The sequence below is a fragment of the Zerene cesonia genome, chromosome 19 (assembly GCF_012273895.1).
Source record: "Zerene cesonia ecotype Mississippi chromosome 19, Zerene_cesonia_1.1, whole genome shotgun sequence".
NCBI classification, from domain to species: domain Eukaryota; kingdom Metazoa; phylum Arthropoda; class Insecta; order Lepidoptera; family Pieridae; genus Zerene; species Zerene cesonia.
The window spans coordinates 5849572-5865604 of NC_052120.1; the positions used below are offsets into that span (position 1 = coordinate 5849572).

At 30.6% G+C, this 16033-nt stretch overlaps 1 protein-coding gene across 1 annotated transcript in view; it reads left to right on the forward strand.

The window, feature by feature from the left end:
* Nucleotides 1–11587, forward strand: part of LOC119834678 (protein O-mannosyl-transferase TMTC2-like) — a 71505-nt gene extending 59918 nt beyond the window's left edge. Inside the window, exons 6-11 of the mRNA XM_038359115.1 lie at nt 6098–6183; nt 6535–6797; nt 7063–7203; nt 7306–7390; nt 7572–7750; nt 8661–11587. Coding sequence (XP_038215043.1) covers nt 6098–6183; nt 6535–6797; nt 7063–7203; nt 7306–7390; nt 7572–7750; nt 8661–8828 — 922 coding nt within the window. The 3' untranslated portion in view covers nt 8829–11587. The remainder of the gene's footprint in view (nt 1–6097; nt 6184–6534; nt 6798–7062; nt 7204–7305; nt 7391–7571; nt 7751–8660) is intronic.
* The last annotated feature ends 4446 nt before the right edge of the window (nt 11588–16033 follow it).

The following is a 16033-nucleotide window of genomic DNA, read 5'->3' on the forward strand; positions in this document are numbered from 1 at the left end:
ATGTGAATAGACTACACCTCATTTCGGCAAGACGAAATATTTTCAACAACCATTCCTTGTGTTTGTTTTTATAAAGTATAAAAAATGTAGATTGCAGTACAGTTGGTAAGATTATTGGAGAAAAAACGATGTAGAGATTGTTTCAATAACTGTATTATCCTATTATTAACGACAACTGTTTTCAACGTGAAAGGTCAGCAACGGCCCTGAGATAATGCAGGGAAAATAGCTGAAAATAAACTTCAATAATTTTAAAACACACTTCTATTCTATTTCTATTCAACTCAACAAGTTATTTGTTTCAATCATTCATTGTTTATTATGAATAACTTAAAAAAAAAACAAATTATTCTCGTATTTTTCATTATGCACTCATTTTTATTGATCAAAAATGCAATAATAGCAGCAAAAGAATTAAATTATGTCGGTTCTAAGATGATTCCAAATGTAGCGACACAATCACTCGAGCACGTACGTATTGCCATCCAATTTATTGCTGAGTACTCATGAGTTATATTAGATTGCTTAATATTGTGTTTATTCGCTCTTCATCATATTTCTACGTTTAGACATAAAAAGTTGACATAATACAAACAATAATTACGGTTTTCTTATCATGCGAGTTCTATATTTAAAATGATTGTACATTTTTTTGCCGCCTTATTTTTCTACACGTAATTAATGACAATAGGGTAAACTTGTTACTTGCCAGTTGAAATCAAGTTAAAATACATACATAATATAAGTTAAGTACGATAAGGTAGCTTTTTAACAAAAAAAGTGCATTTTAAATTTTATTTTAATGAAAGCATCGCAAATACACATAATTCAAAGCGACTATCTAAAATATATATATCATATTAAAAAGCCGGAACGGAAAGTAATAGGCAACCCGTTTCGCTCGAGTAAAGGGTTCTCAGAATATGAATTTAATACTACAGTTGTACAGCAAATATTAGAATATTTCTAGCTCATAAATCGTGCTTACGATACTATCTACGCTGTAGGTGCTAAATGGTGTGTTAAAATCCATTTCCACCAATGCAAATCCGAATTCACTTCACACCGCTTCCATTACTGCGAAATGGAAGCAATGTGGGATACATACATAGAAGTGAACCAAGGCGGGCGTTCTGGGACAACATAGCGTGTCCCTTAGATAAGGCGTAGATTAAGCTCATGTTTGCACACACACATATTTAACATTCCCGACAGCTAGACTTGCGACAACACTTGCGAGGTATTTTGCATATCGCCTGTTTGCGAAACAATTTGGTTTTGAACACTGACAATTTGGTTTTGAACATTTGACAGTATGTGGTGTAACATTATCGAAATTTTGATAATGTTCATGTTGCTATGGGAAATATTCATTACATTTTCCTGATTGCATAATTTTAGTGAATTTTCAGTATCAGTTACATTTATTTTTTTACGTCAAGTAGGAAAATATTATTAATTATTTACAAGGTTGTAATTGTTTCTTGTCTTCTCGTAGAATGAATGTAAAACAATAACACTTATTATACGTTAAAAAGAATATTTGTAAACAAACCGATTATTTTAGTACGTATTATTTTCAATTATATAAATAATCTAATTGTCTGTCGCAAGCCCTGAATAGTCGTTCGTGTATGGATGTTAGTTGTGTATAAATATATTATGTACTAAATATACAAGCATTTTGGAGTGGAGGAAACTAATTTAAGAACTTTGAAAAATGTGGAAAAATGCTCCATCGATATGTAACTCGACTTATCATACAAACATTAGTAAATAATAATGATTTCTTATAACAGTTTTTTTTTATTTACCAAGTCAAAACTGACTTCGAATTCTCAGAACCAGACCAAATTAAAATGCGACCGTATTGGAGGCACCAGCTTTCGAATATTAAAACAATCATAAAAATTGGTTCATCCAATAAAAACGTATGAATACAGAAAAATATATAACCTCTTCCTTTTTTGAAGTCAGTTGTAAACAGCGAAATTACTTTTCCCAAGAAATGAAGAAACAAAACAACGCCTTATACTTTCTAGCTTTTATCTAAATTACTGAGGTTAATAAGAAATTAAGGACGCCCACGTCAATAACACGTTGAAATGGTATAAATTTTCATGACATTAAGTTCAGGTGGAGTCAAACATGTTTTTGGTCGCAATAAAGCGGCTTTCGAGAAGGTTGTCTTTGCGCTCTGTAAATCAATTTCAACGGAACTTTGTTACTCATTCGCATTTAATAGCACCGCAGTAGTGTGGCGTATATATTGTCAAATTATATACAATAAGTATATCATTTCATTCTCTGCTAATTGGTGCAAGTTTGTATCTTTTGAATACCACCTCAGTTTGCGCTTTGGTAACTATTGTCCAGGCTTCTCTCTCTTCGTCTTCGCTTTTCACAACATAATGTATATGTTAATTTATAATGTTTATGAAAATAACCTAAAAAATTATTGTCTAAAGAGAAAAGCAAAAGCACACTTATGATATCGTAGCTTAAAATACCTGTGACCGTTGTGAATATTAATAATTTACGATGATGTCTCAAATAAATATTTATAAATTTACTCACGAAAAATTATCAAGGAGTTGTACACAATTAATGTGATAAATTAGTTCAAATTTGATCGTGGATAGTGGAGTGTTGCTAATTAACATATGTTTTTGTCCTATGTATTGGTTAGTAGATCATAAATACGGTACTTTAATTACTTCAATTCAAAGTACATGTTTTGTTTTTGCTTAGTTAACCCACTATCTTATGCCTTAATCTAAACTCTATTATGATAAACAACACATTTACACGTAAATAGAATGTCAGATCTGACATAAAAATGAGTTTGCACCTATCTCCATACAAATACGTCACATTCAATAATGTGGTTTTATATTAACTCTGAAACGCCTTTGGCACTGGAATTAATTCTGTAACTGAAGTGGAACTTCGTGTTTCTTTGTAGAAAATAACTGATACTTGTTTCTTATTATACTATTATAATTAGCTTTTTCACTTATACTACCTATATCTAAAGACATGATGATAAGAAGATACCGTATACCATCCCGCAATCCACTTATTTTTTTACCTAAATGTGTTATCAACGTATAATATATATAATATACACATACATATATCTCCTGAAAATGAAATAGAAGCTTTGATTTAAGTTGGTAAGTGGTTGGTTTGCTAGTCATTATCATTGGAAAGAAAAAGACTGCTTAAAATGTTATATGATATATAACTGGATTTAAGGAAACTTGCTAAAGTCTCTGTTCACCGTTGGAATACATCAATGCCAATTAAACTTATTTCATATTCGCGTTCAATTAATTTGTATTTGTTGAGCTAATATATTAACCAGAAACAATGCATACTAAATCACGATAGGTATCTGCGAAACCATCAAATTACTTTATATTATTCAAATGTACAGCGGGGAATATTACAAACTATGATTGTGTTAATGTGGGATATAATTTGAGTGTGCAGGTAAACATTAATTCAATTTACGATTTGTCACCTCGGCTGAATCGCGGAATGTCGCAATCGCGTGACAAGGCCTGGCGGAAGCTTCTTGAGCTTTCACTGCATAAATTACTTTCAATTGATCCGAGCGGCTGTATTCAAATATACCGCATCAAACAAATATTACAGCGACGCCATTAATATCGTTGAGAACTTTGTTATTGCGGTTTGAGGCGGACTTTTGATCACTAGTTCACTACTTTGTATCAAATCGTATTGCGCTACGTTCAATCATTTTAAGTTGTAACTAAGGCTGACTTCAAAGCTAGATGAAATTGATATTGCACAACACTGTGAAGCGATTGTATTATTTTTAAAATATTACAACCACAGTGCTGAATCTTAAGTTACAAAGAACGTTTTACTTTATTCCCATTATATTTTGTCATTATTTGCTTGTATATTTATCTGACTTTATTTACTGAAATCAGAAAGTGAAAAAGATCTATAAACTAAGAAATGAGCAGACTTTTTATTTTCTGAATTTTATATGATGTATTTATTATAGCTATCTTGTTGTGATTTTTTTCACTCTAACTATTAACAGGCTGCGCACAATGCTATTTACATACAATAGTGTGAATTAGTTAACAAAATGTATAAACATAAAATACGTGGTAATTTATAGTATAATAAATATTTTTATACAAAAACAAGTAAATAAATGGATTGCCGTGTTCATAATAAAATGGCTTTTAAATACAGACTATAAACATGTAAACGCTTTTAAAGCTTTAGTTAATTTTGCTCTGTGTCAGCTATTCCAAAGCTATTATCTTATGACACACGTTACCTTCATATTGAAATTAATTGAATATTTCCCTAAGTTTATGAGATTTTTACATATAAACATAAACGGTCCCTTAATTTTTGAAGATATTTTGTACAAGACATATCCATTATTGTAATGGATTAGATTTTTTTGTATGGCTACTTGTCCAATGAACAAAGCTACTCACTATAAACCAATAAACTGGTGAAGGCATGCTTAGATTTCAGGAAGCTTCGATGTGAATTCATCGATGCTAGTAGGCCGTTCCCGCGCGTACATTACGCCGCCTCACGTAAATCGGCGAAAGTTTTATTCCCGTAACATTGAACAGTACAACGTTGTATCAAGCACGTCATTGTAATTAGAGGGGAATTAGGAACAAATTATTGCTGGCGTAGACGGGGTGCAATGGCCCGAGTGGGACGATTCTCATTAGTGTTCGCTGAGCCCACGTTGAGCTCGACCCATAGTCTGCATTATTCATGTGAACAATATTGCACTGCCGCATCTATGTATTATTAAGCTAGTTTTTTATCTCACTCGACAACGAAATGACGTTCAGCGCTGATGATATATGATGGAACATTCTCGAACATGCCACGTAGTTGTGCATGAATTATTAGCAAAAACGGTTGTAATATTACGATAAAATTCATTTACATAAATCGTGTTATCGCTTTGTTGTTAATATTGTTACTTCCGCTAACAGGGAATACAAAAGGTTTTTTGTTTTGTGTTATTAACAGTGCTATAAATAATTATACACGTATTGGTAAAGCTATTTAATTATATTTGAGTTAGAATTCATAGCTTACCTTCTTTCAAGTTATTTAGTAGATATTTAAAATCATTTCAATTAACCAAAAAATTGTTAAAGTTAATGTAATTAGATACATTTATCAGAATATGTTTAAGAGAGAAAATTAACGCTATGAACTTGAACGTCCAAATCATATTATTTTTAATGAGTATTAGCATATTATCATTAATGAAATTTCTGTATTATAAATTCGAAGGGTATTTTATGAAAAAGATAAGAGAAGATTATAAATCAAAAGCATACCTGTATGGTTATAGCCACGGGCAACAATTTGAGTAAATATAAGCGATAGGATGTATTAAATTTAAGACCCACTTTGACGTAGCAATTGTAATTGAGGATCAAAGGATAAATAAACATCGTTAAGCATCGCGTTCGTTCAAAGCGAGGCATATTGTACATGAATCCATAACTGAATTATTGGTATGCTTATGATGAATTGCCTACTCGAGACAAAGCGTCTACACGTCTTTTTATTCTTTCATTCACTTTCCGTGTTTCTCAACGGCTTCCAAAATAATGAAAGCTTTATGTAAAGATGATTAAACGATTATATTGTTTTGTTCTGAAGTGTTATAGGTTAATTTAATTTCGGATGTTTGCTAATAAATTGTTCTGTTTAGAGATGAAAGATGATGAAGAAAATGAATTTAATGCAAGCATTTTTAGTTATTTGGAAAAAAAACAAATATGTATCTCAATAAAAGTTCAAATACTATACAATAAATAAATTTGGCGGTAGACTTATTTAAACGTTATTACTTTTTTTATTAGGTTCAATCTGAGGGTTCGTACTAGCATTCACTAATTGAGATTGAGTAGCCAAAAAGTAATAAGATGAAAGAATAGTAAACCGAATTACCTCTTGAGTATATTTGTCGATAAACAGTGATCTTTGCCTTAATGATTCGTAAGTTTCATATTGAATTTAGCTTATTCCTATACAGTAAAGGAATTTTCGTATGTTGTTACAGAGGAATTTTACATCAAAATCAAAGGAGATACGGAGAAGCTATCAAAAGTTTCGAGAGGGCAATTTATTTTCGACCTTCCATGGCTTGTAAGTGGATATTGAATTTGTATATAATTCATTTAACGTAAGGTAACCATATGGTTATTGTAGATCATATTATTTCGCAAATTATTTGTTACCTGTTTTGTGAAATTAAATCCCTTAAAAATCCAATAATTTAAGACGCAATAAAATGTTTATTACGTTAATTTTGAAAAGAGGATTTTATATCAATTTTTATTTTTTTATGAAATATATAATATAATGTGGATCAATGATTTGTTATCCGTAATGGACACATTTCGTCACATAATATTAAAGGGATACTGTCAGCCATCTGTCATAAATTCATGAAAATGAACGGAGCAGTAACGGAATACTGACCGAGTATTTTTCCAGTGGCATACGTGAATCTCGGCACATCACTGATGGCGGATGGTAGATTAGCGGAGGCAGCTAGCGCGCTACGGGCCGGCGCTCGTGCGGAAGGTATCCGCGTACGTGACCGGCGCGAGCACGATGCGGCACGCGTGTCCGCGTTAGTGCAGCTTGCTGCTTTACACTCACAGAGGGGACACTGGCACAAGGCTCTTACATCCTACAAAGAGGCTTTACAAATACTCCCCGTCACAAATGCGCCCATTGTCGGTTGGACACGACACGTACGTTGGCACTTATTTTCTCGATGTCACTTATATTCAGCCAGGTCAACATTTCTCCTTGAATATTCAATGTACAACTTTTACACTGATCACATTTTATTCATTGTCTGATCTAATTACCGGTGTTTTATACGATATTTAATGCAGGTTTCGAATCTATATAAATAAAGCGGTTACAATTTCGTAAAAACAGTTTGAACAAGTAATATTTAAAATATTGTATTTCACTGGAAAGGCTTATTTTAGATTGACTTTATTTTTATAGAACGTCCTAACAATGGCGGGCGATATTTATGTACAATTGCAACAGTGGGTCCAGGCTGAGCACAGCGTTTTGTCTGCGTTAGCTCTCGCACCTGATCACGCGGCTACGCACCTAAGCCTCGCTCAAATTGTTGCTAGAAATGTAAGTGATTATACAAATAGATGCTATTTTTTAACAATAACATTTTCTACGTGTAACCTTGTCAAATTTCATATCAAACGTAACATCATATTCTATTTGCAGTCAAGTCGGAGTATGGAGGCAGAAATGTGGTTTAAAAAGGCAATAACTTTAGCACCTAATGACCCATCGATACGAGATCAATTTGGTATGTTCAAAGAATATTAGCTTCAGACTTTGTAAGTCTTGAATACATTATAATGTAATATGTTACACCACATGATAGTAAATGAAAGTAGAATAATATAATTCTCGATTAAAATATTAGGGGTTTCCCATATTAATAAAAGGTTATAAGTAAAACATTTACATTATTTATTCCCTTTTAGGCATGTTTTTAAGATCACAACGAAGGTTACGTGAGTCAGCCGAGCAATTAGTAACTGCAGCTAGATTGGCGCCAACTGACAGCGCGCGCGCTGCGTCCGCGGCGCGTGCGCTCAGGGACGCGAGGAAATGCCGGTCGGCCGAACGTTGGTACGCTAAAGCTGTGGAACTTAATCCTAATGTGCGTATATAGACTCCTACACTAAACATTTATTTCCACTGCAACTGTAGTGTATAGTATACTATTCAGGCAACTGTGTCTTTTCAGTAGATCTTAAAAACGTACTTGATTTCTCTAACGTGTAACGTATATTACAGTAGATCTTTTTTTGATGCGATGTTCTGTTTAGTTTTGTTAATTTCTTATTTCTGTGTATGTATATTTAACCTGTATTCAATAACATAATTAAAACAAACAAATAATAATTTGCATAGAAGCTAACAAACGAGCGGTCGCTAACATTCATGTGTTTTATTACTAAAAATGATTGTAACATTTCTATTCAAAAGTTCATACGCACTAGAGCGCTGAACTCTTTGAATACAATTTAATTTTTAAACGTTCTATTATAAATTAATTGTATTTAAAGATAATTTAAAAACTAAGTTTTGCATTTTCCAATGAAAAAACAACCTATATTTAAAATAAATTGGTTAATTGATTTAAAATAAGGAGTCATAATTAATAAATTACATTTGCTATAAATATAAATATAAGCATTGTTAACAATGTATTGTGTACATTTTAAAAGCTCTACAAGTTAACCAAAATTGGCTAAGGTTTCAATTCGTAACGCTATAAGCTTCATCACAGATTATAAGTAAACCGTCGTTCTCATTTACTCTTAATGCAGACTATTGTGAGATAGACGTAGCTATTCAATTTTACCTCTTCCATTCCAATAATACCACTTATATCAATTAATTGGCATTGTTTCACCGTCTAGAGAAAAAAAAAACCCGCAAAGATATCATTATAATCCCACAATAAACAATCCACTAATACCATTGTATTATACGTAACAATGTTCTTGTACATACATTTATCGAAACAACAACTTCAAGCATCGACTATTCGCGTGCAATTCCAGGATGCGGAACACCACTCGAACCTTGGCGCAATTCTGCACCTCAATGGGAAGTATACTGCAGCCGCCACTTCATACAGACGAGCTCTTCAACTGAAACCTAACGATGAAATCACTATTACCAATCTCAAGAGGGTTAGAACACTAATGAGCAATCAACGGAATAAATGATGACGTCAATTGCCAAATAAATTATATTAATACGAAATGTTTTGTATTGTACAGTCGCCGTTAAAGATGCCAAGTGCGTTTTGTACATTTAAAATAAATGTACTTTACTTAGTTGAATATATAATTATAATTCAAACTTTGTATAAATGCAGCAAATGCAAATCGATAATCGATATTATGTCATTATTTTAAGCAAAAAATCTTTATCGGAGGCTGTACGACAGCGATGTATCTGCGTTAGTTATTTTTATAGATATTCGGTTTATTAATTAAATTTTCGTTTTAAAAATTTTATAAACAGTAATCAATTTTTTCGTATTTGAAATACGTACTATTATCATGTGATGGATAAACCTTAGTGAAGTACCAGAAGATATAGGCACGATAACGAAAAATGTTAAAATAAGTTTCTTTGTTTTCATATATAACTATAGTAATAAACTGAATATCTAGGTACATAAAAGGATCAATTATAGCTATAACAATAAATCGTATTTGAAATTATGTGTACCTATTATTATTACATAAAATATTTTATTCGTACTCGTGTGAACTTTCAAATGCTTCCTTAAAATGAAAAACTATAATCGACCAACATTTAATTTATTTTTTCTCTGTGTGTGAAGTTTTTGCTGTTAAAAGGGAAAGAGAAAGTAACGTTTTTATTCTACGCCTCAATTCCACGTAATCTAGATAAAACATTTTTTTGTATTCATCCAGTTCGTTTAAGCTCTAAAATACTTTGAAGATTTACTTTTGTTTATTTTTACAATCTCGTAATTAAGAGAGTTTAAACCGTACGTTTAGTGTATTTACAAACGTCTAGTCAGAAATGAAAGTACAAATGACGTGCTAAATGTATTCTGTTTGACAGTGTAATTTTGTTATTTTTCAATAACAATCGAAATTATTCGATTATTGTTAACGCTCGCACGATATTATAACTTCAAATTAGCAGTTATCTCGCCAGATTCACTGGGTATATCTATATTTAGTTCACATTTAATTTAATTGTTTAAATTGATAATTAGCGATTACATTCCAGCTATTGCCTGTTAATCTTTTCATTATTTACAGTATATTATTTCAATGCATTGCCTTTAATCCCTCGCCTCATTAATTTCAGTTGTTAACGTTCCACCCTTATATTATAATCTATGTATTTGTAAATATAGTATATATTTATCATAAATATAAAGAATTTTTTATAAGCATTATAACATATTGCATTATGACAGTTTTTCCCATCAGTTTAAATACTGCAGGGGATTATGTTTTTTATTAATTTGCTTTGTCTTCCAGTATACTTTAAACATTATTATTAAAAAATGTGTAAACTTATTTAAAAAATATTGTATGTTAATCATGGCATTAATAAGTAGAACTAATGCTTTGTATAACAAAAATGACTGAATGGGTTGAAATTTTTCATTATATTTGAATGCCTTTGTTGTTAATAAATTAATATGAATATATAAGTTACAAGCTGGCATCATAACTGTGTCTTATATTTTTATCAACGAACCACGCTTAGGTGTTTAATTAATTCATATTTTATTTACTATTAAAATTAAACATATCTATTCAATAAGAAAATATCTCATTCATTGTTATTTCGTGGTAAATATGTAAAAAGAATTTGTAAATAAAGTTTAATATGAAACTCATGGCACGGCATGGGGTGTCATACTAGGTTATATTAATAAAATACTTCCCAGATATTTTTTGTCATTTTCTTCTCATTCTCATACCTGTGACAATAAATGTATATTACGCTTTGTAGTAATAGTTCATAATGCCAAATTAAACTATCAGTTCATTTCTATTTCAATAATTTACGGTAATGTTTTAAGCATGAAACGTGGAAGCTTAAAGCTTTTCGTAAATTCGTTCCATATAAAGCTTTTGATGCAAACATCAACGTTTTATACTAACATAAATGACGCAGTGCAAGAGAAAACGGCAACGTGTAAAGACTGTGTTATTTGATATTGTTTTTTTATTCAACGGCCTAAACTGCTCATTTAAACAGATAAATATGTTTTACTATAGTTTAAATTAAGAGACAATGGCATTATGCATATATTAATTATCTTTTACAGCTAGTTATGAAATACATACTATAATTTTTGAATTAAATAGCCAAATACAAAGTCCTATAATAAGCATACTAAGTATCAAATGTGCCTCTGTCTATTCACTCTCGACTATTACTATTGTTTTCTTGTATAGTGGCGTACTTATCGCAACTTATATAGTATAATTTTACTTTTTCATTATCTATATCAGATACATAAAATGTGGATATGCTAAATTGAATTACGAAACGATTTATAATAAATCAAACTGTTGTTGTTGTATAGGCGATAGAAATACAGCCTTATACATATATTATCAAACATTTATTCACGTGATATTAAATAGTAACACAAACCAAAAGCTATGAATGAATATGTTATGAAATTTTAACACACGTGTTTTTTTAATGGCAAATTAAGAATTTCAGAACGTTTTCAGTCTCCGATATAATATAACAATCATTAGTCACAAACCATATAGAAATAACATATTTCTTTACTTCATACCTTCATACTACTACTTTAACTATCTAATTTAGAAATATATCTAATTACGAATAATTTATCAAGGAATTGTAACCACTATTGTTTTTATACTAGTTATATTTATGGTGTTATGCAAGTGAAACTGCAAATTCCCAAAGTGATACTATATGTTGGTAATTTTGTAAATAAAAGCTTCAATATTTTATTTTGTGTATTATTTTCCTATGCTATAATATTAATTGAAAAGTATAAAAATAAAAACTGAATTTTTATGAGACGTAATAATTTCTAGTAGCTTTTCAAATTTAATTATAAACAGAAAAAGTTTTTTTCACAGAAAATAACAAACAAATATATACGGAAATACAGAGTCCAATATACCTTTTCATGCCATACTCGTATTTAAGCAAATACGTTGGCAAACATATAGAATCTTGACCATCAAACCTGTTAGGGATAGGAAATAAGAAGAGAATAAGCATTGATAGGCAGCCATATAAAGACCACAGCTGTAGAAACACTGACGGTCCCATAATGTTAATGCGATTTTGTTTGACCTCCTTACTCCTCTGATGTTTATAATCTCAATAGCTCATTGTACTTGCCGTTAAATTTTCAATCAAAATTTCTTCAATAAAAGAAGGTTGGTTTTTTTAATCACCTTAAAAGATATCAAGCATTTGTTCATTATCAAAATCAAGGTAATGAGTACGCAGTATTATGAATAATAAATTATAGTTAATTTATTGAAATAATAATGTATCACAATGTTAAATCACTATTAAATAAAAACAAAAATATTTTAAGCGTTAAACGAGTTTCACGTTCTGTAAAAAACAACAATGTTTTAGTGGCATGGATTAAGCAACAATCCCTATTGTGAACCGAATAACCACAAAGCCTTTAAAGGCTACACCGTGTGAAGAAAAGTAACGACCAAATTAATTTTAAACTCTGCAGCAAGTATGCTGCGGTTACGTGGCCCATGGCTTTTAAAATTAAAAACATTGTTTGAGCTCTACAGGGGTGCGGTTTTGCGGGTGAATTTCATTTGTTACAAAGTAGAATAAAGGTAAATATACATATTGTATTCTAACTATTGATATGCAAACATTATATAACAATAACGTGTGATAGCTAAATAAAACTAATATTTATGATAAAAGCAAAACGATGGAACTTTTGAAGGCAATAATTTAATGTTATGAAAGATTAGTAAATATTTAGCTTTCAGAAACTTATTGGATTTGAATACTTTTACTACAGTTCGCACTTTTGCCTCCACAACGAAATGAAAATTTTCTCATAAAAACGCTTAAGATGCGTCTATAGAGATTTTTATTGCGTAACGCATTAACGCCACATCGCATTTCCGTCGGGTGATATTTTTTGTGGTAACACACCGATCACGCTGCCAAGATACGTGAAATAAGTTGGAAAAAAGGCACTTAGCCCATACGAGATTTTCCTTTGTAGACCCATCCCTTAAGCTTCATAATAATTTCCCTCGAACACATTATTATCCATGCTTCGCGCTCACCCCGTGCCATTTGCTTTATCCATCGTTTCCTGCTTCGTTTTGTAGACTGTATTTCTTATTCAGTATGTGCAGAAATATAACAGTTTTATACTTCTAAAGCTTTGGGATCTTTGGCCAAGATCGCAAAATCTATAGATGAACTAAAGCTATTTGTTATTTTATAACACACGATTTATGGTGGATGAGTAATGTCAAATCTTTTAATATAGTACTACTACAACTAGGACTATACTTATATCTACTTAGAATCTATTCCATAACTTGTGCTCATTTCATTAACTTTATTATAACGTGATTACTGCAAGACTAACTATTGCCCGCGGCTTCACCCGCACGGTTAAAGGAATGATATGTATTTTCATAAAAAATAAAAAAGAGAGATACTATCGAATTCACGATTTTATAAAAACAGTGAACTGATAACGGTTTCTTGTTAAAGATCAATGACCACTTCTTACTTGATGTTATCATAGACTTACAAATAGTGTATGTCTTCTTAGTCTTGTGTTAATTGTTTTGTTTAAATAAGTTTGTAATTGTAATTATTATTATAAATGATCATAAAAACATTTTCACCAAAAAAATTAATTCATAACTTTAAGTTGTTCGAAGAAAGCGGCTTTTAAATGTTTATCGAAGGCTTATTAATAATAAAACAGCTATAAAATAATGCGTACAGAAGGATTTTCATAAAAAAGATTAAGCAGGTCAAATTTTTCCTTGCCAAAAGAAAAATTACGCCTCTTAAATTTTCCTTATTTTGAGGTTTTAAATTTAGAAATGTTTATTGAAATTTTATTACAATGATATAGACTTTGCAAGTTTGGTTAAATTTTGTTAAATAAAATTGATTATTACAAACAGACAATAAATTAATCTCAATAAAATTACTACAATTGTACTTATAGCTATAAGTTTTCTTTTAATTAAATAAATAAATAAATAACTAATATACTCTTTAATTTTTTAAATTGTAACAGGTGAAATCAATCTTAATATTATATAATAACACAAAGACTAACTGACTGATCTATCAACGCCCAAACTACCAGTAGTATTACAAGTTATATAGTAGATAGCTCCAGACCTAATAGATGTTATAGAAGAAAAGATTTTGGTAAATCCTACCCCCAAGGGAATTTAAAAGTGTATGAAAATTTGTACCATGAAAATTTAAAATTCCCTTGACTTCTGTTTTCCTGTCATAGATACATTTTTGAATCTCCTCATTTTTCAATCTTTTGTACACATTTACTTATGTATAATATTGAAATATTAACAATTTTCGATTCGATATATTGCAATCTATATACCCATTAAATGGTTACAGTAAAGTTACCTAATATATGAATTACAAACGTAGGTAACCAGAATAACCAAAAAAGTACGTGTACTATGAACTCATCTATCCGGATACATGTTCGTTCAATTTTCAAATATTCGTTTTACTCTGGCGCGTCAAAATGACATTCCACGCTTATATACCCAATGTGGCCGTGCTGGAATTTTTTGCTTATGCTTATTATTATTATGAATATATCACGCAAACGGAAACATGAAATAAGTCGATTATCATATATTAAACAAACAATTTTTACAAGAAAACATATACAAAAATCGCACTCATGAAACCAAAAAATAAAATCAAATCCAATGAATGCATATTAAATGTTGAACTTGTTTTGGCCATGATAATATTTTGGCATAAAGTAGCTACTCAGACTGGAGTTACTTTAACTGTCTTTTGTCTCTATCCCGGCCTTGTAATGATAGTCACAATTAATATAAATGTAAAGTTCTCATCAATAGAAATGAACCAAGCCTAATAAAGGAGCTCCTTCGTCAGAGTTTTGGCTCCATCATCAAATCGATTTAAAAAGCTATACGATTTAATGAAGGTCGACTACTTCATAATACAATAATATAATTATTGCCAAACGCAATAGTTTTCACAACAATTTTTTAAAGTATCCCTCGATTCCTTATAATGCCATTCTGGTTTCCTTTCTATGCGACCACCCGCACAATATCTTCTTATCAAAAAAAAAATAGAATCGTTAATGTAAACGTCACAAAGTAATTTAAGATCGAATTGACATATCTTATTCTTTTCGAAGCAAATATACTATCATGTATTTTAATAAAATTAAATTTTTACTTTTAAAATAAAATTTAAGATTTAAAACTTATTTTCGCTTCTTTATATATTATTAATGTAGAATTATAAATAGCTAATACAAAAGAGTTGTATGTTGTGTTGTATCTTGTTGTGTTGTTGTGTGCATATACATATTATAATATACGTATACAATGTTATATTATTTAAAACAACTAAACTTGATTCTACAACTAGAATATCACAACACATACATTATTTTTGAAAACCAGAAATAATAATTGTAAATAAATAACGAAAAAGAAACTAATCGAAAAAAAAGAATTCCATATCTATTACGATCCCAACAAAGCGTTTGTGTAATATTAGGCTAATACTAAGCATACTATAATCATAAGCCATCGAATCTAGCTTCCATATAGAGCTAATCTAATTACGCGGCAAACCTCATATAAAACATCCTGTGTGAGCTCAATTTTATTATGCTTATATTATTAACAGAAAAACATCATTCTTGTTGCAAACCACAATGCATTTTAATTTCAGATCTCGCTCTATTTATGGTTTAATCAAGTCAATTCGAAGTGACTCGTGCGGCTCTAATTTGCACAGTGTTTGCAAATTCAAAAGAATTCGTTAGTTTACAGAACGCAACAAGTTCACAGACGAAAGTCGCGATTTGCATTCAAAAGAAGTATAGAAACGAACAGGGTTGGCCGAACGGCGTGTCACAGTTCATTAATATTAATCGTCTCAGGCAAACGAGCGGCTACTGTTTTCTATTCATGCATAATTTCAGTTTTGCATCACTTGAAAATTTTAATTGCTTTCTTGGAAAACATTACAACTTTGAAATACTAACAAACGTCAACACAATGACTATGGAAATGACGCTCTCTACTCTAGGTTTTGTGTTTTGATTTTCTTTGGATTTCATTTTTTTGTCATTCAGACTATGGTTTTGAATTACTAGAGGCGAGCTTTG